This window comes from Geotrypetes seraphini, chromosome 11 (genome assembly GCF_902459505.1).
Source record: "Geotrypetes seraphini chromosome 11, aGeoSer1.1, whole genome shotgun sequence".
Lineage (NCBI taxonomy): Eukaryota > Metazoa > Chordata > Amphibia > Gymnophiona > Dermophiidae > Geotrypetes > Geotrypetes seraphini.
Window position 1 is genome coordinate 48,497,537 of NC_047094.1, and position 25,314 is coordinate 48,522,850.

Genomic DNA, 25,314 nt, shown 5'->3' on the forward strand with positions numbered 1-25,314 from the left:
ATGCTGTGTACGATACATTTGAGCTGGTTTCGAGGGTGTCGGCCTTCGCAGTGGCCATGCGCCGTCTGGCCTGGCTTCGCACCCTCGATATGGACCCAAACCTGCAGGAACGTCTTGCAGACTTGCCTTGCGTGGGGTCCGAGTTGTTTGATGAGTCTTTAGAGGCGGCGACCAAACGGTTGTCGGAACAGGAGCGCTCGTTGGCCTCCTTGGTCCGTCCCAAACCTAGGCCCCCGCCGCAGAAACCCTTCCGTCCTCCTCCGAGGCGGTATCCCCAAAAGTCAACCCCGGCTTTTTCTAGGCCGCCACCTAGACGCCCATCTCAACAGGGCAGAGGGGGACAGACGAAAGCCCCGGCGCAGGGTCCTTCCAAACCCGCGCCGTCTTTTTGACGGGCTGAGCGGATGGGGCAGGTTCCCCTCCGCGATCTTACAGGAACCCCTTCCCATAGGGGGGCGTCTCCGGTCCTTCTACGCGGCTTGGACCGAGATAACATTCGATGCTTGGGTGCTCCGGACCGTCTCCGAGGGCTACTCTCTCAATTTTTTGTCAGCGCCGCCGGATCAACCTCCGGGGGCTTCCCCTTACAATCGGGCCCAACTTCCCATCCTTCTGACCGAAGCCAAGGCCCTGTTGAAGCTTCGGGCGGTGGAACCGGTACCCCACAACCAGCTGGGGACGGGCTTTTACTCCCGTTACTTTTTGGTCCCAAAAAAGACCGGGGACTTACGCCCCATACTGGACCTCAGGAAGCTCAACAAGTTCCTGGTCCGGGAGAAATTCCGGATGCTGTCTCTCCCGGTTTTGTATCCTCTCTTGGAGGAAGGGGACTGGATGTGCTCCCTCGATCTGAAGGAAGCATACACCCATGTTCCGGTGCATCCCGCCTTCCGAAAATTTTTACGGTTCCAGGTGGGAGAACTGCACCTTCAGTACAGGGTCCTTCCCTTCGGCCTGGCCTCGTCCCCTCGAGTCTTCACGAAGTGTATGGTAGTGGTCGCGGCAGCCCTGAGATCTCGTGGGCTTCATGTTTTCCCGTACCTGGACGATTGGCTGATCAAAGCCCCGACCAGGGAGGGGGTTATCTCAGCGACCCGACAGTCTATCATCTTCCTTCAACGCCTGGGGTTCGAGGTAAATTTTCCCAAGTCGCAGTTGTCCCCGGCCCAGTCACTTCAGTTTATAGGCGCAGTGCTGGACACTGTGCGCCTACGTTCATACCTCCCGCCTCCTCGGTTGGAAGCTTTGGTTCGGCTGGGCCGTCTGGTCTCTCAACTGCCTGTCGTGTCAGCCCAGCGCATGATGATGTTTCTGGGCCACATGGCATCTACGGTCCACGTCACTCCGTTTGCCAGGCTACAACTGAGAATTCCTCAGTGGACCCTGGCTTCCCAGTGGCGCCAGGATTGCGATCCGGTGTCTCGTCTCATTGCGGTGACTCCTTCCTTGAGACGATCGCTCCGTTGGTGGACCGACTCTTCCAATCTTTCCGGGGGTTTGCTATTTCTCGTCCCTCCATATCGCACGGTTCTGACCACGGACTCCTCGGAGTACGCGTGGGGGGCCCACCTCGACGGTCTACGGACCCAGGGTCTGTGGTCGGCGGAGGACCGTCGCTGTCACATCAACGTGCTGGAACTTCGTGCCATCTTTCTGGCGGTTCGAGCGTTCGCCCACCTACTCCACGATCAGGTAGTCCTCATTCGCACGGACAACCAGGTGGCGATGTACTATGTGAACAAGCAGGGTGGGACGGGCTCTTGGTCCCTCTGCAGGGAGGCACTTCGCCTTTGGGAGTGGGCGATCTCCCAGAACATCTTCCTACAGGTGGTCTATATCCAGGGAGACCGGAATTGCTTGGCAGACAAGCTCAGTCGGCTTCTTCAGCCGCACGAGTGGTCTCTCAACTCCAGAGTCCTGCGCGAAGTCTTCGACCGCTGGGGAACCCCGCAGGTGGATCTGTTTGCCTCTCCGGAAACTCGCAAACTGCCCCTGTATTGTTCTCGAATGTACTCCCTGGACCGTCTAGAGGCAGATGCCTTTCTTCTGGACTGGGGAGGGAGGTTCCTGTATGCGTTTCCTCCTTTTCCTCTGATCATGAGAACGTTGGTGCATCTCAAATCATCCACAGCCACTATGCTTCTCATTGCGCCTCGGTGGCCGCGTCAGCACTGGTTCTCCCTGCTGCTTCAGCTCAGTACCAGGGAGCCTCTACTTCTACCTGTGTTTCCTTCTCTGCTGTCTCAGAGTCAGGGTTCGATGTTGCACCCCAATCTTCAGTCGTTACACCTGACCGCTTGGTTCCTTGCCCCTTGACTTCGCCCCGGGTTTCTCAATCCGTGAGGGAAGTGTTGGAAGCCTCCCGCAAAATTTCGACCAGGCTTTGTTATTCTCAGAAATGGACCAGGTTTTCCTCCTGGTGTTCCTCTTATCACCTGGATCCTGCTTCGGTCCTGGTGTCTTCGGTTCTGGATTACTTGTTGCACCTGTCTAATTCTGGTCTGAAGACGACATCTGTGCGTGTTCATCTCAGTGCCATTTCGGCCTTCCATCGACACCTGGATGGACGCTCTCTTTCGCTCCATCCTTTGGTGACACGCTTCATGAAAGGACTAATCAAGGTTTGTCCCCCTCTGAAACCTCCTCCCGTCGTGTGGGATCTGAATGTGGTTTTGGCTCAACTGATGAAACCTCCCTTTGAGCCAATCGACAAATCTCTTTTGAAATTTCTGACTTGGAAGGTAATTTTTCTGATTGCCCTCACATCTGCACGACGGATTGATGAGTTGCAAGCCTTGGTTGCGGACCCCCCTTTTACTGTGTTTCATCATGATAAGGTAGTTCTCCGCACTCATCCGAAATTTTTGCCAAAGGTTGTGTCTGATTTTCACCTCAATCAGTCCATTGTCCTTCCTGTGTTCTTCCCGAAGCCCCACTCCCATCCTGGTGAGACGGCGCTTCACACGCTTGACTGTAAGAGGGCGTTAGCATTTTACCTCCAACGCACCAGGTCTCATAGGAAGGTTCCTCAATTGTTTTTGTCCTTTGATCCTAATCGCTTAGGACATCCTGTTTCCAAGCGCACCTTGTCCAACTGGTTGGCTGCTTGTATTTCGTTTTGCTACGCTCAGGCTGGTCTTCCGCCCCCGGGTCGAGTCACGGGGCATAAAGTCAGAGCGATGGCAGCCTCTGTGGCTTTCCTCCGTTCTACACCGGTGGAGGACATATGCAAGGCTGCCACTTGGTCTTCGGTTCATACGTTCACCTCCCACTACTGTCTGGATACTTTGTCCAGAAGTGACGGCCGGTTTGGCCAGTCGGTGTTACGTAACCTGTTTTCCTAAATTGCCATCCTCCCACCTGCCCTTTTTTGGTTGGCTTGGAGGTCACCCACATGTGAGAATATGCTGCCTGCTTGTCCTGGGATAAAGCACAGTTACTTACTGTAACAGGTGTTATCCAGGGACAGCAGGCAGATATTCTCACAACCCGCCCGCCTCCCCGGGGATGGCTTCTTTGCTAGTTATGGAACTGAGGACCACGAGGTGGGATGCGCCCTCTAGTGGGCGAGAAGGCATGCACATGCGTGGTGCAGTGTGCAAACTTGAAACTTCAATCAAGTTTGCTTGAAAAGCTGTCCGCGTTGGGGCTCCGTAGATGACGTCACCCACATGTGAGAATATCTGCCTGCTGTCCCTGGATAACACCTGTTACGGTAAGTAACTGTGCTTTTTCTGTTGACAGCAATACACTGACTCAGAATCTTACATTATACTGGAGCTAATTCTAGAGAAACCACTGGTGCCCAAGCGATTGCCTGAGGATCTGGCAAAACAGTGAGTAAAACACTGATTAATATTACTACTACTATTAATTATTTCTATGGTGCTACTAGACGTACCAGTTGAAATGGATGTTTGAACTATCCTTTATGATCTGGCTGGGACTGCCACCAAGACTGGGATAAGGTATGCTGTTTTGTCTCTGAGATACACCAGCCATAAACTAGACCTCCCTGCTACAAGATACTGTAATCTAAGTCTGTGCCACAACCTATTCTGTAATATTTGGGATTTTTTGTTTGTATGATCAAGAGGAAAAAAAATCCTTGCCACTTCCTATCTTAGAATCATAGAATCCAGATCTCTAAAATTCATGTATGCTCCAGTCAGGTCTGTTAGAGCAGGGTTTCTCAATGGCCTGAATGAAAGTATAGGTCAGGAAAAATGAGAAGTCAAAGTAGGTCTTAAATTTCTTATTGTAATATTTTTCACATAGTTTGGTGGCTCATAAAAAAGGAGGGAAACTCATGTTAGGTTCCAAACTTTGCACAGAATCCTAGTACCAAGGGTTTTACTTTTTTTTTTGTAAATAATTTTTATTCTTTTTAAATTCTTACATCAAGTGAAATACATGTATTACATTCAATTATGAAAAAACACTTGAAATTATCAATAAATGTTCTTACATTGTAAATTAAAGAAACCCTTTATCAAAATTTTATATCATACTATTATTACAATATTTTTCCCTCCCTACCCCCTCTATATGCTCTATACATGTGTTATGATATCTGATCAGTAGAATAATTTGTCAATGGTCCCCATATTTTATTAAATTTTTTAATATAACCTTGTTGTAATGCCATTACTTTTTCCATTTTATATATATGACAAATTGAATTCCACCAGAAAGTGTAATTTAATTTAGTGTAATCTTTCCAGTTCTGAGTAATTTGCTGAATGGCGACCCCTGTTAAAATTAATAAAAGTTTATTATTGTTAGCTGATATCGGACTCTGTGTTCTCATTGTTGTTCCAAATAATATTGTATCATATGATAGTCCAACATGATTTTCTAATAATTTATTAATTTGGGGCCAAATTAATTTCCAAAAGGAATTAATACAGGGACAAAAGAATAATAAATGATCTAATGTCCCCACTTCTATCTTACAATGCCAGCATCTATTAGATCTACTACTATCTAATTTCTGTAATCTCGTAGGGGTCCATAAAACTCTATGTAATAAAAACATCCATGTTTGACTCATAGATGCTGACTTTGTAGTATGTATTCTCCAGGACCAAAATTTTTGCCATTGAGATGCAGAAATTGTCTGTCCTATCTCAATACTCCAAATGTCCCTAAGTCCTGTTCTCTTTTTTTTGTTTGAAAATTCATATATAATCTTATACCATTTTGCAGCTTGGTGTCCTAGAAAATCTGCTTGAAAACAAAGGATTGGCAAACTATATTGAGTATTAAGATTCTTCCATTCAGGGAACCCTTCCTGAATAGCCTGCTTCAATTGCATCCATTTAAAATATTGTGTTTTGTCTAATCCAAATTTTTGTTGCATTTGTGAAAAACTAAGCAGTGATCCATTTACTATTACATCTTTTAAAGTATGTATGCCTGCTATTATCCATTGTTTCCATACTATTTTAAGTCCACCAATTTTGATCCTGGAGTTTATCCAAATAGATTGATTTAAAGATTTAGCCAATGGATCTGTTGATAAATTGCTTATAAATCTTAATGTTTTCCATGTATCTATTAGAATTCTATGATTTTTATATCTCCTGGGCATTGTTATACTAATGAAATGTTCTGGATGTAAAGGGAACATGAGGCGCCATTCTAAATATAACCAGTCGGGTACATTTTCCATGAGATCTGGGAGGATCCAATACATACCCTGTCTTAAAATATAGGCTTGATGGTGCCTATAGAAATTTGGAAAATTTACCCCTCCCTCCTTAATTGTTTTTTGTAATGATGCTAAAGCGATTCTGGGTCTTTTTCCAAACCAAACGAATTTTGTTAGTATACTGTTTAACTTTTTATAAAATGACCCCTGAAAAAATATTGGGATCATACTCATTTGATAACAAACCACAGGTAAAATCATCATTTTAATTGTTTGAACTCTTCCCCACCAAGAAAGATGTAAAGGATTCCATTGCTCGCACATTTCTGTTATTTTCTTTAATAAAAGTTTTTCATTCTCTTTTACTGTGTCATCAATTGTATTTTTTATAAGAATACCTAAATATTTTAGTCCTTCCTCTTTCCATTTAAATGAATATGAATCAAATAATCCTTTGGTACAATGGATATTAATTGGAAGAACTTCAGATTTTTCCCAATTGATTTTATATCCAGAAAACTTTCCAAACTTTCCTATTAAGTTAAGTAGAACTGGAATGGTGTCTTCTGGTTCTCTTAAATATAATAAAATATCATCTGCATACGCAGATAATTTAAATTCCCAATTAGAAAATGTGATTCCCTTTATTCCCTTAGTTTGATTTATTGCAATTAATAAGGGTTCCAGAACGATATCAAAAAGTAAGGGAGATAAAGGACAACCTTGTCTAACTCCCCTTAGCAAGTTAAATTTATCAGATAAGTTATTGTTTATATTTAATCTTGCTCCAGGGGAGCTATATAATGTTTGAATCATTTTAATAAAACCAGGTCCTACACCAAACCATTCTAGAGCTTGATACATAAACTTCCATTCTACTCTATCAAATGCTTTTTCTGCATCTAATGATATTAGAAAAGCTGGATCATTCAAATTTTTTGCTAAATTTAAAGAATGAAATGCTAATCTAGTGTTATGTGAAGAGTGTCTTTTAGCAATAAATCCTGTTTGATGTACATCAATGATAAAAGGAAGAGCTTTTGCTAGTCTTATAGCTAGCACTTTAGCAATTAATTTAGCATCTACATTCATTAAAGATATAGGCCTATAGTTTGTTATCAATGTCGGATCCCTGTTTGGCTTTGGCAAGACAATTATAACAGAATCAGCCATAGTTCCTGATATATTTCCGTTATTCATTTGATATTGGTATAAATTTAATAGATAAGGTAATAAAGTATTTTGAAATGTTTTATAATATTCAACAGTATATCCATCTCCACCTGGAGCGGATCCAACTCTAAGAGCCTTCAATGCTGATTCTATTTCTTTTAAAGATATATGTTCTTCTAAGCTTCTTTTTATATGATCCGGAACATTTGGTCCAATAAATGAATTTAAAAACTCTAAACCATCTTGTTCTTTATTTTCATAAGTATTAGAAGTATATAATTCCTTATAAAAATCAAGAAATTGTTTTATAATTTCTTCAATGCTGGTGTGTGTATTGCCCCGCTTATCTTTAATTGCAATTATTTTAGTTTTTCTTTTTTTTGCTTTAATAAAATTTGCTAACAATCTTCCAGCCTTATTTGAATTTCCATAATACTGTACTTGTCTATAGAACATATCTTTTCTTACAAATTGAGAAGAAATCTCATTATATTTAACTTTTGTTTTTAATAATTTCTGTAATGTATCATGTTCCCATTTTATAATTAATTTATGTTCTAGTAATTTAATTTCTTGCTCCAATTCTATAAATTGTTTTTTAAGTTGTTTTTTCTTATATGCGGAATATGATATAATATTTCCTCTCATTGTTGCTTTATAAGCATCCCATAAAATTTCAATATTTATGTTATCTGAATTATTAATTTGAAAAAATTCATCCATTTTTACTTTAATATTTTCTATAAAGTTCATGTCTGCAAGCAAAGCATTATCAAATCTCCAAATTGGTTTAGAAAAAACTGATATATCATCCTGCAGATCAACCCACACACCAGCATGATCTGAAATAATTATAGGATCAATAATTGCTTTTATCACTCTTTGTGCAATATTATTAGAAACAAATATATAATCAATTCTTGAAAAGGATTTATGGACCTGAGAACAAAAAGAATATTCCTGATCATTAAAATGAAGGATACACCATATATCAACTAAATCACAAGATTGTATCAAATTGTCTAATCCTAATGATTTCATAATTTTACTTGGTTTTTTATCCAAAATAGGATCCATTACAGCATTGAAATCTCCAGCTACTATTAAATTAGAAGCAGCCAGTGGTAGTAATATCTGTTGAATATTTTTTAAAAACTCCATTTGATTTGAATTAGGAGCATATAAATTAAATAAATCCAGGGTTGTATTTCTCAGATTCATTTTAATATGTACCCATCTTCCTAGTGGATCAAATTTTATTAATTTGAAATCTGCTATGAATTTCTTATTTATGAGAATAGCTACTCCCGCTTTTTTACCAATAGCAGGTGCAAAAAAACATTTGGACACCCAACCCCCTATTAGTTTATTAGATTCAAGTCCTGTCAGATGGGTCTCTTGTATGAAATATATGTCAGCGTTTTGCTTATGAAGAAAATTCAGTATTCTCTTTCTTTTGATTGGATGGTTAAGACCATTGACATTAAGAGAATAAATTTTAAGAGCCATCTAAATTAATAAGTAATGTTTGAATTAGAACTCTATAATAAAAGTTTAGATCAGACATCCACACATGTTTAATATATATTCCTTTTCTTATTATCAATTCCTTACTTATATCTAATTCCATTCCCCTTTTCCCATCCCCCTCCCATCCCTCCCCAATTAACAAAAGTTGTGTACACTTGGCCTCACGCATATCAAGATCAGCAATAACACACTCCAAGAAGACCTTAAAACTTTCAATATTCAATTTAAGTCTCTGAATATTAAAATTATATTAAAATGTAAGTAATAATTCATATATTTTAGTAATCATGAATTAACTAAATAAATTTCATATATATTTCTTAATATATCAAAATTTTTATATTCAATATTATTCAATCTTTAATATCTTTTTATTATTATATATATATTTCTTTTTTCCTGTTAAATATAAATTGTTTATTGTAAAAACAAATAAATATATATTGTTTATCTTTACTTATATTCTAAAACTTTAAAACGTTTCCCCCTTTTTTTTTTCTGTTTTTTTTTCATCTTTTACTTTATCATCGTGATATTATTAATATGGGAGTATAATGTTATGTGAAAAGTGATTCCACGAGCAAAGATTCCCCCCCTCTACGAGAGATCACCACGAAACCACACACCAGCTATTACGTATTTTTCTCTTTTGTCTGTCTCTTTTCCTCTCTCTTCTCTTTTTCCTTTTCTTTTCTTTACTTTCCTTATCTTCTTTCTTCTTTTTTCCCTTGAAGGAGAACAGATTAAATAGGTCTTTACAAGTTTCCCTTTTTCTTGTAGTTCAAGTTTTAATATCCTTTTCCTTCTTTTTCTTCTTGTATTTGATGGAGTAAGATCATATTATGTTCCGGTGTATGTAGAAAAAATCCATTTCCTGTTTCCTTTTCGCACAGACTTTCGGGATTCTGAGTTTTTAAGTTTTAAAACTTTTGAGAGAGAGTAGAGGGAAAACAAATCCAACAAACCTTTTCTTATTTGCGGTGCGTAATTCTGCAGCAATCCCCCCCCAGAAGAGAGAAATCTCACACGAAGAATCACTCCCCTCATTCATTTTTTTTTATTTTTTTTTTCCCCATATTTCATCATTCTATTTTATCAGAAATCAATTTGCAGAACAGTCTTTTAAATATAATTAAATATTTTTTATATTAAATCGTTCAATTTCCTATCTATTTTCTTTCTTTTCATATCATATATTATAACATCTATCTTGTTAACTCTCTATTATATAAATTGTATTTAAGCCTTTTAATAAATTTCATTTGCATTTTAGAATGTTTATTACATTCTAGTTCTACTGTAAGAGAGACGTTAGAAAAGAATACATTTGAAGCTAATCTAAGCATTCTAAATCGTTGTATTTTAAAACACAGAAATCTTTTCCTTTAAAATAAAATAAAATAAAATAAAGTCATTCATTTTATTTTTTTTTTGCTATATAATCAATATATGTTAATATAATTCAATATAAATTTTCATCATTTCTAATCAATATATTTAAAGACATATTAATCAAATTAGGATGACATAGGCACTTCTTGAGTTTGAATAAATCTTTCTAGTTTCTCTGCATCATCAAATGTTAAAGTTTTGTTTCCGATGGTAACCTTCATGCTTGCAGGATACATTAAACCAAATTTTGCACCCAATTCTCTTAGCTTTGGTCTCAATTCCAACAGCTTTTTTCTTTTTATTGCTGTGTTTTTAGCGAAGTCAGGAACAAAATGGATGTAAACATCTTGATATTTAAGTCCTTTATTTTGTTTTGCTAGTTGAAGTATTTCTAAGACCTGTTGGTGGCGCAATAGTTTGAATATAAATGGCCTTGGCAGATGTTGATTTTCTCCTTTTTTCATAGGCACTCTATGTGCCCTTTCTACCTCTATGGGATAGCTTGTTTTTATCGGAAGTAGTTTGGGAAGCAGATTTTCAATAAAGGCTACCGGATTTCCCTTCTCTGCTCCTTCTGGTAATCCAATCAAACGGACATTACTTCTTCTTTCTCGGTTCGAATAATCTTCAATTTCTTTAGTAAGTAGATCTATTTTTTTCCTATCTGCTCGACTGAAGCATGCTTCTTCTTCTACAATCATCATTCTTTCTTCTAGGTTATTAGATTTTAATTCCAGGAGATCCATTTTTTTGTTTAATGTGGAAACTTCCTCCGATATATCCGTTACTTTTTTAGTTAAAATTGATAACATTTCTTTTATTTCTTTCAGTTCTTTTATTACTTCTACATCTGCCATCTTTAAGCCTGACTCCTGTTCCGGTTTTGCTCTCTTACTGCTTCCAGACATCGCAAAGTCATTCTTGTTTTGTTTTCCTGTTGCCATCCTTTTATCTTATCTTCTTTATTTAGTCTAAGCACTTTTTTTTTTATCCAATTTTAAATCTTTTTGACTTTTTCCGGACTTTCAAGGTCTTTTCTCTGGAGCTCACTTATTAGCCGACCTTCCTCATGCGCGTCCAAGCCACGCCCCACCAAGGGTTTTACTAATCCAAAAAATTTCAGTCCCCTGACAAGTTTTGTTGGGCTGCAGTGTCTAGACAAATTGGCTGTTTTGTGTTATGCAGAGCTTGGCACTCTGAAAGTGACCTCCATTCAGCTGCCTGTAAGTCTCAATCTAGTAAAGATCCAGCCCAAAAAATTTGCATGGTTTTCTTTGAGACCTTAGGGAACCTCAGCATAAAAATTTGTTCAATTTAGAGGAGGTTGAATATGGACCCCTGTTTAGGGTTACCAGATTTTCCGGAACAAAAATCTGGATCCATGGCCCCGCCCCATTCTACCTGAGTCATGCCCTGTTCCACCCCTCAACATGTTCGCATGTCGGGAGGGCATCTGCACATGTGCTGGTGTGACGCGATGATGTCACAAGCCTGCGCATTACGTCATCGCGTTGCATCCGCGCATGCGTAGATGCCATCCCAATGTCACTACTAGCTGGAAGCTTTTCAAAACCAAGACAAAGTACCTGGTTTTGAAAAGCCATCAGGGGAAATCCGGACATCTGGTAACCCTACTCCTATTCCACTTGACATGGAATGACCCCACTTAGTTCTGAGCTCTGGGAGAGAGTTTCATCATGGCACTATCACATAACTTTTGTGACAGTGCACGATTTTGTACTTGATCAATCCTACTGTCTACAAAGAGCATCTGTTTAAGAAAAGCAGCCCTGCTTTGCTTTACTTTCATTCATCTTTTCTTTCCCTTGTTTGTAGACTGAAAGAACTGATTCCACCACGCCCTCATTTGCCCAGACGTACCTCAGGGGCAGAGAAGGTGAGAACCAAAAGCTAGAGCTTTTAACTCACTTTATCCAATGGAACTGTCACATTGTGGAAACACCTATATTTAGTAATTTAGCAAGGGGTGATTTTTTCATAAGTCAAATCTAGATTTCTATCAATCAATGTTCAGCTGGTGGAAGTCAGCATTTTTTAAAATCATTGCCAGCTAAATTAGACCCAGATATTCAATGATATCTGGTGCTATCCAAGCATGGGATGGCCTCTGGCTATTATATGGGTCCCAACCGATATTCAGATTGGTCCCCCAAAAGATGGATATGTCGGTCCCAGTAGAATATCAACTGAGATACACATAAGTGGATATCAGGTTCACCTACATCTGATTCCAACCCCCCCCCCCCATGTCCCAGCAGGCCCCACTGGGCTTCCTGTCCATCCTGGATCATCAAGTTAGGAGCGAACCCAGTTTTCTCCTGCCTCTGCTATTCCAGCTGTAAAATGATAGCTGTGACTTCTAGCGGTAGTGGCAATATCACAAGTCTACTGCCAGAGGTCACAGTTGCTATTGTACAGCTGGAACAGGAGTGAGTGAGGTTCGTTCCTGCCCCAGTGACCCAGTAGACTACTAGAGATGGACAGGTAGGTTGAGGGGGCTGAGATGTAGGGATGCTTATCATGTTGAGGTGTCCAGTTGGGGGATTGGAATTTGTTGGGGGGACAGGAGGGAGGGGCAAGATGAAAAATGCAAGTTGCTACCTGAAAGCTATGCAGATGCTGGCCAATATTCAGTTCCGGCACCACATAGTTAAGTGACCAAAGTTAGGACGGCCTTTTATGCCGTCCTGTTTGGTCACTTAGTTATGCGGACACGGGCACTGAATATTGCTTTATGTTTTAAATTCTTTATTCATTTTTGCACATTACAACAAGTGTAGCAGATAAACTCATATGAAAAATACACACTTGATTAATTCTCATATAACACTTTAAGTATAACATTTCATTACAAATTAATAATCTATAATATTTTGAATATTATGTAATAAACCTAATATTTAAACTATTCTTATTAAATAGAAAATCCTCCCCTCCCATTCCTCCCATCACAATATTACATACAAAAGGCACTGAATATTACTGATAGCTGCATAACTCCTGGCTCCACGCCAGCTTCTGTTCCAGCACACATCTTTCCAGTATGGATTTGACATGGCTAGTTAGTTAATATTTTGTGACACTGCCCAGTTAAATACATCTGAGCTCAATTTAAGCACGCTGGAGCCTTTCCTGCCCACTTAAATAGCTTTGAATGTTGACCCTTGGTTTTCTGTTTCAAGCCAATAGGCTTCTGCTGCCTAATTAACCCCCCCCCCCTCCTTTTTACTAAACCGCGATAGCGGTTATTAGTGCAGGGAGCCGCGCTGAATGCTCCGCACTGCTTCCGATTCTCATAGAGTACCTATGAACGTCGGGAGCAGCATGGAACATTCAGCGTGGCTCCCTGTGCTAATAACCAGCAGTCTGGTGAAATTTTAAAGCTCAATGGTATTTTTATGATTTTAGTTAGGAGTGAATGCTTTTTAGTATGGTTGTTTGCATGGTTAGATTTATCCTGCTCACCTTATATTAAGTTGGTCTAATAAAAAACAGGTAATATCTTATTTTCTTGATTTGGTTTTGTTTTATTTCTATTAATATGGCAACCATATACTTTATTCAGATCTGTATATGAACTTGTATTTCTTTAAAAGCTGAGGATTAAAATCAACTTGCTCCTTGACAACTGCTGTGACTCTGTCTTCTGTCAGATAGTCAGCCTAGTCATCCTCGGATATCAAGTGAAATCTTCAAGACCCAAAAAACTAGTCTGCACTCATTTGTGAAGTTCACAATACTTTTGTTGTTATCCTGATATAGCTAGAAAATAAAGTTTTCATTTATTTCTAGAAAAAGGGCAAAACAAATATTGCTACAGTATGCCTGCCCTACCAGCTTTTTCTGGATGAACCATTTGGGCTGGAGTGGAGTAGCAGCTTAATGGTTAATGCAGCAGACTGATCCTGGGGAACTGGGTTTAAATCCCACCACACTCAATCCTCATTGCCCAAGGTACAAAAAAAAACAACCTTTGATTGTGAGCCCACTATGGACAGAGGGAAGTGATCAATGGAGATCGCTCTGAGGAAAGGGATGTTACCAGTGGTGTGCCTCAAGGTTCAGTTCTTAGGCCTATTATTTTTAACATTTTTATAAACTATATTGCTGCAGGACTGTCGGATAAGATTTGCCTCTTTGCGGATGATACCAAAATCTGCAATAGAGTAGACACCCAGGATGGTGTGAATAATATGAAGAAAGACCTGGCGAAGCTTGAAGAATGGTCTGAAATTTGGCAGCTAAAATTTAATGCTAAGAAATGCAAGGTCATGCATTTGAGCTGCAAAAACCCAAGAGAACGGTACAGTTTAGGGGGTGAAGAACTTAAGTGCACAACAGAAGAACAGGACTTGGGTATGATTGTATGTGATGATCTTAAGGTGGCCAAACAGGTTGAAAAGGTGACAGCGAAAGCTAGAAGGTTGCTAGGGTGGATAGGGAGAGGTATGGCCAGTAGGAAAAAGGTGGTATTGATGCCCCTGTATAAGACTTTGGTGAGACGTCATTTAGAATATTGTGTACAATTCTGGAGGCTGCACCTTCAAAAAGATATAAAAAGGATGGAGTCGGTCCAGAGGAAGGCTACTAAAATGGTGTGTGGTCTTCATCATTAGGCATATGGGAACAGACTTAAAGATCTCAATTTGTATACTTTGGAGGAAAGGTGGGAGAGGGGAGATATGATAGAGACATTTAAATACCTACATGATATAAGTGTGCATTGAGTCGAGTCTCTTTCATTTGAAAGGAAGCTCTGGAATGAGAGGACATAGAGTGAAGTTAAGAGGTGATAGGCTCAGCAGTAATCTAAGGAAATACTTTTTTACAGAAAGGGTGGTAGATGCATGGAACAGTCTCCCAGTAGAGGTGGTGGTGACAGAGACTGTCTGATTTCAAGAAAGCCTGGGATAGTCACATGGGATCTCTTTGAGAGTGGAAGAGATAATGGTTACTGCGGATGGGCAGATTGGATGGGCCATTTGGCCTTTATCTGCCATTATGTTTCTATGTAATAACAGCATTGTGTATATCTAGTAGCGCTATGGAAATGATTTAATAGGACTACTGGCCTACATTTCCGGAACCTACCTATAATGTGATTCATGCCTACAGAGATGCTATTAGGCCACCGAATGTCACTTCCAGCGTTAACCACCCCCACAGTGGCATTTGGTGCTTAAAGCACCTCCATAGGTACAATTCTAGCTCCAATTTTTTTTTAGGCACCAATAGGTGCCTTAAAACTCAGTTAAAAATGCCATTTTTAACTGAGTTTTGGCGCCTACTGATGCCTAAAAAATTGGCGCCAGTTTGAGAATTGAAGCCTTAGTCTGATAAAAAGGTATCACTTTATTTTCAAATTTGATTTTTATTTATTAACCTTAATAGCTATTATACTACTTTAGCCAAATTGATGCAATTGTGACAGCCACCATTTTATAGGACAATACTAAGGGCCTGTTTTACAAAGCCGCGCTTGCGGCTGCAGCTCGGTAATGGCCCCGAAATCCATAGAGATTTAAAGGGCTTCGGGGCTGTTGCCATGTGGTAGCTGCTAGCGTGGCTTTGTAAAACAGGCCCTAAAGTTTGATTGAGATCATTAACTTGTTTTCTTTTTGGAGGCCAGAAACTGGAAGTTTCCTTCTCTTTCATTTGGTATTTTAGCTCCGTTAAATCTGGCCTCTGTTAAGCTATTGTGCCTTGAGTCTGTATATACATTTTTCTGTGTTTTGGGCTCTATCTTTATAACTCTAATCATTCTGTCTAGCCCAGCTATCTCAGTCACTGTCCTCAACCAGGTGCAACAGATGTGCATCCTGCATCTTGCCATTAGATGTCACCTTTCTATGAGTGCTGACACTCCCTCTTTGCTAAAGTCTGTAAGCTCCTCCCACACAGCATCCTCAGCTTCAGCTGACCTGAAACTGACCCCAGATCTCCTGGATGCCGGTGTTTTACAGAGCTATTAATTCCAAAGCCTTACCTCTTAAACTTTTTTTTCTTAGCAACAAGCCTAATCTGAGTCTGTCATCTTTTTCTAGGCAGTGGCAGATTATCATGCACAGATTGTCAGCATAACCAATGCCGTACTAGATGAGTACTATGACCTGTTTGGTCAGCAATTGACAGCAGACAAAGAAGTGGATGGCCATACCCTAGAGGAGCAGAAGTGCCAACTCAACTTTGAGCTGAATTGCACAGGAAAGTACTTTGCTTTCAAGGAGCAGCTCAAGGTAAAAGTTTTCGGTGTCTCTCCATCTCTCTTGGCCAGGGAATAGGAAAACAGAGATTTTTACATGAAAGGGAAGGGGGGATGAAGGAGAAATTAGGTTCTTACCAGCTAATATACTTTCTTTTAGCTTCTCCAGACCGATAGAGGTTAAATCTTACAAGTGGGTAGTATATATCTCATCATGACCAGCAGGTGGAGACAGAAGCAAAACTGTGGAATAGTACATAAGAGATATCTTCCCCTATTCCTATCAGTCTGCTGAATAGCCAAGCAGAACTAAGAACTGGAAACAGAAATAAACAATACTCCGAACAGGAGTAATAACTAACATACGCAAATGCTGTTGGAAAATGCAGAGATACCAGAAAGAAAATGTCCCCACGGCTCGCCAGCTAAGCCAGCCGAGCCACAGCCGTTGTTCTTCAATTCTCCCCGGCCATAGAAAAATACTAGAACCCGCAGCAAAAAACAAAAACTGCCCGCGCAACAGCCACAGCAACACAACAATAGACAAGATGGGGACCTCTACCAGTCTGGAGAAGCTAAAAGAAAGTAAATTAGCAGGTAAGAACCTAATTTCTCCTTCTTTAGCACTCTCCAGACCGGTAGAGGTTAAATCTTACAAGTGGGACATACCAAAGCAGTCCCCATCATGGGTGGGATCCCCGAAGGGGCGACACCAGAACACGCTCACTGAACACCGCATCCTGACATGCCTGGTAGTGTCTGACAAATGAATGCAAGGAAGACCAAACTGCAGCCTTGCAAATGTCCACTGGAGGCATGAGCGAAGACTCAGCCCAAGAAGCTACCTGACCCCGAGTGAATTGAGCCTTGAGAAATTCTGGAACAGGCTTTTTCTGAAGTAGATACGCGGAAGCAATAGTCTCCTTGATTCAGCATGCAATAGTAGCCTTAGAAGCACCATCTCCCATACAAGGACCCGCTAGGACAAAGAGATCTGATTTCCTGATCTTCTGGGTCCTCTGCACATAAGAGCGAAGAACCCGACCAACATCTAACTTGGGCAATTTCTTCCTCCCGTCTACCCAACACCTGTAGGACCACTGCCTGATTGACATGAAAAGGAGAAACTACCTTTAGCAGAAAGGAAGGAACAGGCCTCAAGATAACCCGCTCCCTGGAAAACTCCAAGCAGGGAGCCCTACAAGAGAAAGCCTACAGCTCAGAAACACATCTAGCAAAAGTAAAGGCCACTAAGAAGACTTAAGAGTTAGGTCCTTCAAAGAGCAGGCGCACAATGGTTCAAAGGGAGGGCGCACTAGCACTGAAAGAACCAGATTCAGATCCCAAGATGGAACAGAGGGTCATAAGGGAGGCTTGAGCAATTTGGCCGCTTGCAAGAAGCGAATCATATCAGGAATGGCAGTCAAATGCTGACCTTTCAAGAACCCCTGAAAGGCTGAACCTGGAGAGAAGACCAAGTCAATCCCCTATCCAGGCCATCTTGCAAGAACTCTAAGATGTTAGGCAGGGAAGCGCGAAAAGAGACCACTCCACGCGCAGAACACCACTCCTCAAATATACGCCAAACCCTCACATAAGCTCGAGAGGTAGAAAGCCTCCGGGACCCCAAGAGAGTAGAGATCACTTTATCTGAATATCCCTTTTTACCTAGGTGACTCCTTTCAAGAGCCAAACCGTAAGACAGAAGGGACCCGTATCGAACATTGAAATGGGACCCTGCGTTAGAAGGTCGTCCAAGAGAGGCAGAGGAAGAGGATCCGCCACCAGATGCCACACCAGATCTGCGTACCATAGACGCCGAGGCCAATCCGAAGCCACCAGAACCACGAGACCCAGATGGCGAATGATGCGGAGAAGAACTCTGCCCACTAATGGCCATGGAGGGAACACATACAACAGCCCCTCAGTTGGCCATGGTTGAACCAGAGCATCCAGGCCCTCAGCCAGCCAGTCCCTGTGATGACTGAAGAAGCGGGGCAGTTTGGTGTTGACACTCAAGGCCATCAGGTCCATCAGGGGCTGACCCCAAGACTGCACTATCAACTGAAAGGCCACCGGGCTTAGATACCACTCTCCAGGATCTAGCACATGACGACTGAGGAAGTCCACCTGAACATTCTCCACTCCGGCTATGTGAGAGGCAAAAGCCGTCTGTTCATGAGACCAGATGGACGTGCTGGTGAAGCCTAAAAAGAAGCCTACGTCTGCTCGCCCTTTTAAGCCTGCCTCTTCTTACTAGCAGAGATTTACTGCAAAGGCTACTGCTCCTGCTCCTCCTCCACCTCGTAGGCAGAGGCAGCAACCACGTCAACAGCCTAAGCAATCGGCTGCTCCTCAAAAGCATGCCCAGCCTTTTTGACATGTTCCTTCAGAGCATAGTCACTGTTCCTGTTCTTCAATCTCTGCCTCAGCCGATAGGAGGACAACTTCAATCGCTGGGAGCTCATTACATCAGATCTTTGGGTCATCAAAATCATTCGTCAGGGTTATATCCTCCACTTTAACACCCTTCCTCCCGATCATCCTTCAAGAGAGTCTGCTTTAAACCCGACACAGTCTTCTCTACTACTCCAAGAGGTTCAATCCCTGCTTCTCCTCAATGCCATCAAGGAAATTCCCCTTTTCCTAGCACAATCAGGGATTTTACTCACGCTACTTCTTAGTGTAAAATAAGATGGGAGGACTACAACCCATTCTGGATCTCAGAGCTCTCAACAAATATATCATCAAGGAAAAATTCTGAACGATCTCTCTTGCCCTTCTCTATCTCCTATTGGCTCAGAATGAATGGCTATGCTCTCTGGACCTCAAGGAAGCCTACACGCATGTGCATCTGGCTTCCAGGAAATACTTTCGATTCCAAATCAGTCACCATCACTACCAGTACAAAGTCCTTCTGTTCTGCCTGGCATCTTCTCCCAGAGTCATCACGAAGTGCTTAATTGTACACTTCTCCCGCTGTATTCGTGGTTTCAGCAATCATGGTTTTGATTATTTGTGGTTTTTAGCTTGCGGGCTCCTCCCCCTCCAAATTACATCAGCTTGCATAGAGAAATCGCTGATTCCAAGCATTTACAGAGACAATCGCTGATTCCTTGCACTTTCATCTCTGTGTTTTGCCTCTCCTTCAGGAACAGGCCAGGTCTCCCACCATGTTATTCACGGTCTTACCATATTCATGATGGTTTTTAATAGAAAACAGCGAATGACATATGAAAAAGTTATTTGCATTTTTTCTGTATTCGCGGGTCTGTTAATCCCCCCCATCACAGCGAATACAGTGGGAGAAGTGTAGTGGCAGCAGCCCTCCGATCCCAAGGTCTCCAGGTGTTTCTTTATCTGGACGACTGGTTGATCAAGGCTTCATCATCTCAAGAGGTGGCTCTGGCGACTCACACCATTTCTTTCCTTTAAGCCTTGGGCTTCAAAATCAATTTCATGAAATCCAACCTCCAGCCAACTCAACATTTCCAGTTCATTGGGGATTGCTCTGGATACTACTCTCATGAGGGCATTTCTTCCTCCAGAACGCCTAACTGCCAGCAGATGTTTCAGCTCCAAATAATCTTTGCGAGGTGCATGATGGTTCTTCTAGGCCACATGGCCTCCACAGTTCATGTCACTCCACTTGCCAGACTGCATCTTCGCACTCCTCAGTGGGCCCTCACTTCTCAGTGGTCTCAGGCAACAGATCTGCTCTCGCAGCATATCTCTGTAACCTCTTCTCTTCTGCAGTCACTCTACTGGTGGATGACCTCTTCCAATCTATCCAGAGGTCTCCTTTTCCATCTCCCTCCTCATCAACAGATGAGGAGGGAGAAGCTCTTGACGGATGCTTCTCCATATGCCTGGGGGGCGCACATGAACGGTCACATGAACTCAGAGCGATGTATTATGCACTGAAAGCTTTCAAACATCTTTTGAACAATCAAGTCTTCCTCCTTCGCACGGACAATCAAGTAGCAATGTACTACATAAATCTCACTTATTGTTTTACCACTTATTTTGTTTTATTTTATCATTCAAATTTCATTTAATTCATTTAATTCTATTGCTTCAACGGTTCTCCCTCTGCATCTATTCTTATCTCCCCTCTTTTTTCAACCTTTCAAAGTCCTTTAGATCATTGTAGTCTTATTAAAATGTTTATTTTGGTGGAATACAATATGTCATATATTCAAAATGGAAAGAGCAATAGCAATACAAAGAGGGACATATACTAAATTTATAAAATATGGGGGCCATTGACAAAATATTGTAATGAATAAATAGTTGGATTTTTCTTCTTCTTTTCTTCTTTTCAATATCTTCTTTGTGACACACATAGAGGGGGGGTAGTGAAAATAATTTTTACATAATATGATATAATATAATATACAATATGTAATGTATGATTGAAAAGTAATAGAAGGATGGGGGAGGGAGAGGGGATAAAAATATATTTAGAATATGATGTATTAGATATAAAAGTGATATTGTGTATTCATCAATTGTATTTTAATATTTTGTACACTTTATGTAAAACTTGAAAATAAAAAATAATAACATTAAAAAAAATGTTTATTTTCTTATTTTTCTCATCTATTCTCTATTTTATTTCTTCATTACTCTACTAATTGTCATTTTTCCAGGTACTTTAGTTAGATTGTGAGCCTTCGGGACAGTAAGGGAATTTCTAAGTACCTATTTTACTTATAATTTTAATGCACCCTATTGTCTATTTTTCTGTAAACCGCTTAGAATCCTAACGGAGTTTAGCAGTATATATAAAAAATAAATTACATTACATTACATTACATAAACAAGCAAGGAGGCACAGGCTCTCTTCCACTTTGTCAGGAGGCTCAGAAGATCTGGCTTTGGGCGATGGCCCGCAACCTTTTCCTGAGGGCAGTCTACATACAAGGTGAGCAGAATTCCTTGGCAGACAACCTCAGCAGAATTCTTCAGCCTCACAAATGGACACTCAGCTCAACAACTCTTCAGTCCATCTTCACTCAATGGAGAATTCCTCAAGTGGACTTGTTTGCAGCTCCCCACAATCACAAGTTGCCCCAGTTCTGCTCCAGACTTTATTCACCTCACTGTCTGGAAGCAGATGCATTTCTCCTGGATTGGACGCAAATGTTTCTCTATGCATTTCCTCCCACTCCTCTCATCTTGAAAACTCTTTTCAAACTCAGACAGGAATCAGCCACTATGATACTCATAGCTTCTCGGTGGCCCAGACAGCATTGGTACTCTCTTCTACTTCAACTCAGCACCAGGGAGCCCATACCTCTTCCAATATTTCCTTCTTTGCTTACATAAAATCAAGGCACTCTTCTTCATCCCAACCTGCAATCGTTACACCTGACAGCTTGGTATCTCTTGGGCTGACCTCATCACATCTTTCTCAGCCTATATGCAATATTATTGATGCCTCCAGGAAGCCGGCCACTCAACAGTGTTATCAACAAAAGTGGACTCGGTTTTCTTCCTGGTGTCTCTGTTGTCATCATGATCCAACTTCCTTATCAGTGGAATTGGTGTTGGATTATCTCCTCCATCTGTCTGACTCTGGTCTCAAATCTACATCTATCAGAGTCCATCTCAGCGTTATTACAGCTTTTCACATGCCAGTCGAGGCAAAGCCTCTTACTGCTCATCTCTTGGTCTCCAGATTCATGAAAGGGCTTTTCAATGTTAAACCACCTCTCAAACCTCCTCCAGTAGTCTGGGACCTTAATGTAGTTCTTTCCAGGTTGATGAAGCCACCATTTGAACCAATGGTCAAACTCGTCTCATGTTTCTCACCTGGAAAGTTGTTTTTCTGATCTCGCTCACTTCTGTCAGGAGGGTCAGTGAGTTACAGGTGTTGGTCGCAGATCCATCCTTCACAGTTTTTCACCATGATAAAGTGGTTCTATGCACGCATCCCAAGTTTCTACCGAAAGTTGCTACGGAGTTTCATTTCAATCAGTCAATTATTCTCCCAGATATTTTCCCTAAGCCTCATTCTCATGCTGGAGAAACGGCGCTACACACTCTGGACTGTAAACATGCTTTGGCCTATTACATCGACAGGACAAAGCCATATAGAGCATCTCTCCAACTTTTTCTCTCTTTTGAGCCTAATAAGTTGGGTCATCCTGTTTCCAAAAGAATGATTTTCAACTGGTTATCTGCCTGTATATCATTCTGCTATACTCAGACCAGACTGCCCCTGGAGAGTCATCTCACTGCTCACAAAGTCCGAGCTATGGCAGCTTCTGTTGCTTTCCTCAGATCCACTCCTATTGAGGAAATCTTTAAAGCTGCCACCTGGTCCTCAGTTCATTCATTAACTTCACATTACTGTCTGGAAACTTTTTCCAGACGGGATGGGCACTTCGGCCAGTCAGTATTGCAAAATTTATTTTCTTAAAGGCCAACTATCCCCCCATCCCATTCTAATTAGCTTGGAGGTCACCCATGTGTGAGAATATGCAGCCTTCTTGTCCTGGGATAAAGCACAGTTACTTACAGTAACAGGTGTTATCCAGACACATCAGGCAGATATTCTCACAACCAACCCACCTCTCCTGATTGGCTTCTTAGCTGGCTTATCTTAACTGAAGGGACCGCATGCCTACGTCAAGCAGGAAGGCACTCATGCATATGCGGTGTAGGCTGATCGCGAACTTTCTAAACTTAAAGTTGCGATTCACTTTTCAAGTGTCCATACCGGGGCTCTGTTGGTGACATCACCCATGTGTAAGAATATCTGCCTGCTGTCCCTCAATAACACCTGTTACTGTATGTAACTGCTCTTTCTCCTCTTAACTCTTCTCGGAGCAGAACAAGACATTTCCTTGTGCTGATCCATCTTTGTTTTTAAGGGATTGAGAATCAGATCATAGTATATGTCCCTCTATTGTCACCTCATCCTGGTACATCACCAGAATTGCCTTTGGACCCTTTACCGCAGCAACCAAGGAATGAATCTCAGACGGATAACATTTCCCATCTAGAGTTTTTACAAACACATACTAAAAAGTTATTGTTGACATCTCAAGAGAATCCAAATTCTAGAGCAGAATTTTTAGATATTCTAAAATAATTTGAGGTTCCTGCCACAATAAACAGATAATACAAGCCAATGTGAGAATATATAATAGTACTGCATAATTTTATTATGTACAAACAGATAACATGATAGCATAAATACAATAAAATTCTACTGTACCATATAGACACATTAGCACTTTATGTACAGACACATGTTTTTTGTTGTTGTTATTATTATTGTTTTTAAATAATATAGTGCATATTAATGAGCGGGTGATCCATATAAAGATCATCAGTAGGCCATTTGTGAGACTTCACGTACAGAAAAATGTAAAGTCTTTCTCAGGCTCAGGACACATACAGCCGGTTGAGTTTTCAGGCTATCCACAACTGGGGTTACCATATGGCTCCAGAAAAAGGAGGAAGGATTGAGACATCCAGGTTTTACTTCCATTTGTTTCAATAGAAGTAAAGCCCAGATGTCTCTATCTGTCCTCCTTACTTCCATTGCTTTCAGTAGAAATAAAACCTGGATGTCTCAATCCGTCTCCTTTTCCTGGAGCCATATGGTAACCCTATCCACAATGAATATGCATAAGATGATTGGCTTGTGTTGCCTCTGTTACACTGCTTGCTGCATTGGCAGACCATATATGTTTTTGAAATAAATAAAATGTATGCTTTGTAGATATCAGGAAAACCCGTGTATTTGAGAACTGTTCCTGCAGATGAGCAGAAGTAGACAGAGGAATAGCAGAACATCCTTGGATCTTAGAGAGTCTATGCTGCCTTTTAAGAGAAGGTATACTGAAACAGTATCTCTGTGTTCTGTACAGCACGCAGTGGTGAAGATTGTAAGAGAGAAATATCTGAGGACAACAGCATTTGAGGACTCAGAGCAGCTGCAGGCCTTCCTTGAGGAGCTCTACATTTACTTAGTGGATCAGATGCATATTGCCCTTAACCAGGTGAGTTGAATGAAAAGGTATGCAGGGAATTCCTGAAAAAGGTTATTTCTGATATTCAAGTCTCTTATGCTCTCGCTGGATAATAATTAAAAGTTTTTGTACTGGTAAACACACAACATGACACGCTCTCTCCGATCAAAGAAGATGGTCCCTTCTTTGAAAATTATTGGAACCAGACGTCATGATATATATTCAGTAATGGCCCCTTTGACCTGGAACGCTCTGCCTTTATATATAAGAGAAGTTAAAGATCTCAGTCTATTCAAAACTAATTTAAAAACTTTTCTTTTTAAGGATGCTTTTAACCTTTAAGCAATTTAACTTCAATAATCTTAACCCCACTCCTCATGTTCTTCCCCTATTTGGCTTTTCCTTTTCTCCTCAACTGAATAATAGCAATTTTGTAACTTCTTCCCTCTCTTTTTTCTTCCCTTATGTACAGTGGTGCCTCACACAACAAACTTAATTGGTTCCAGGAGCAAGTTTGTTATGCGAAAAGTTCGTTATGTGAAACGCGTTTTCCCATAACAATACATGTTAAAAAAAATAATTCGTTCTGTAGCATAAAATATGCTAAGATGACATAAAAAAAGATAAATTTTTTGTTATTATTTTTATTTAGATACATCTAAAAACATACATCTCCCTGTCCTTTTACTTCCACTATCTTCCTATCCCATCTCTATTCCCTTTTGTCCCTCTCCCCATGATCAATCATCTCACCACCTCTCTCTTCCCTCACCCTCAGGGTTCAAGATTGCTTCCACTCTTTTTCCTGTTGTTCTCTCTGCCTGTCACCCTATGATTTAGCATCCCTTCTGCCCTTGTCCAATATTTCCCCTTCTCTCCCTCCCTCTCATCCCCTGCTCCAACATACCGTATTTCGACTGCCCTTTCATCCCCAGGCCTGCCAACTTCCACTCATTTACTGCTTTCTCCCACCTCTGCCAAAGCCCGCCCCCCCCCCCCGCAGTGATCGGCAACACCAGGCACCCCCCCTCGATCGGCAACACCAGGCACCCCCCCCTCGATGGGCGAAACAGGGCCCCCCCCCGATCGGCGAAACCGGGCCCCCCCCTCGATCGGCGAAACAGGGCCCCCCCTCGATCGGCGAAACAGGGCCGGCGACTGCTTTCTCCCGCTGCTGTTGAAGTCTGTAAAGGGCTCTAACAGTGCGTATGCTGCCAACTGCTTCCTTCCTCCTTCCTCTCCCCTCATGATGTAACTTCCCATTTGGTTGATGGAGGAGGAGGAGGAGGGTAGCCGGTAGCGTCACGCACACTGCGCGGAAGGATGCAGCTCGGGTGACTTCGTTGTGTGAAACG

The 25,314-nt window shown here is 41.3% G+C and overlaps 1 protein-coding gene across 7 annotated transcripts in view; it reads left to right on the top strand.

Annotated features, from left to right (window-relative positions):
* CFAP70 (cilia and flagella associated protein 70) overlaps window positions 1–25,314 on the top strand; it is a 201,122-nt gene that overhangs the window by 70,274 nt on the left and 105,534 nt on the right. For 6 of the 7 annotated variants that reach the window (XM_033914698.1, XM_033914699.1, XM_033914701.1 and 3 more), the window contains 4 exons: window positions 3,745–3,836; window positions 11,585–11,645; window positions 15,814–16,005; window positions 23,858–23,989. In XM_033914698.1, coding sequence (XP_033770589.1) covers window positions 3,745–3,836; window positions 11,585–11,645; window positions 15,814–16,005; window positions 23,858–23,989 — 477 coding nt within the window. The remainder of the gene's footprint in view (window positions 1–3,744; window positions 3,837–11,584; window positions 11,646–15,813; window positions 16,006–23,857; window positions 23,990–25,314) is intronic. The other variant, XM_033914703.1, reaches the window with a different exon arrangement.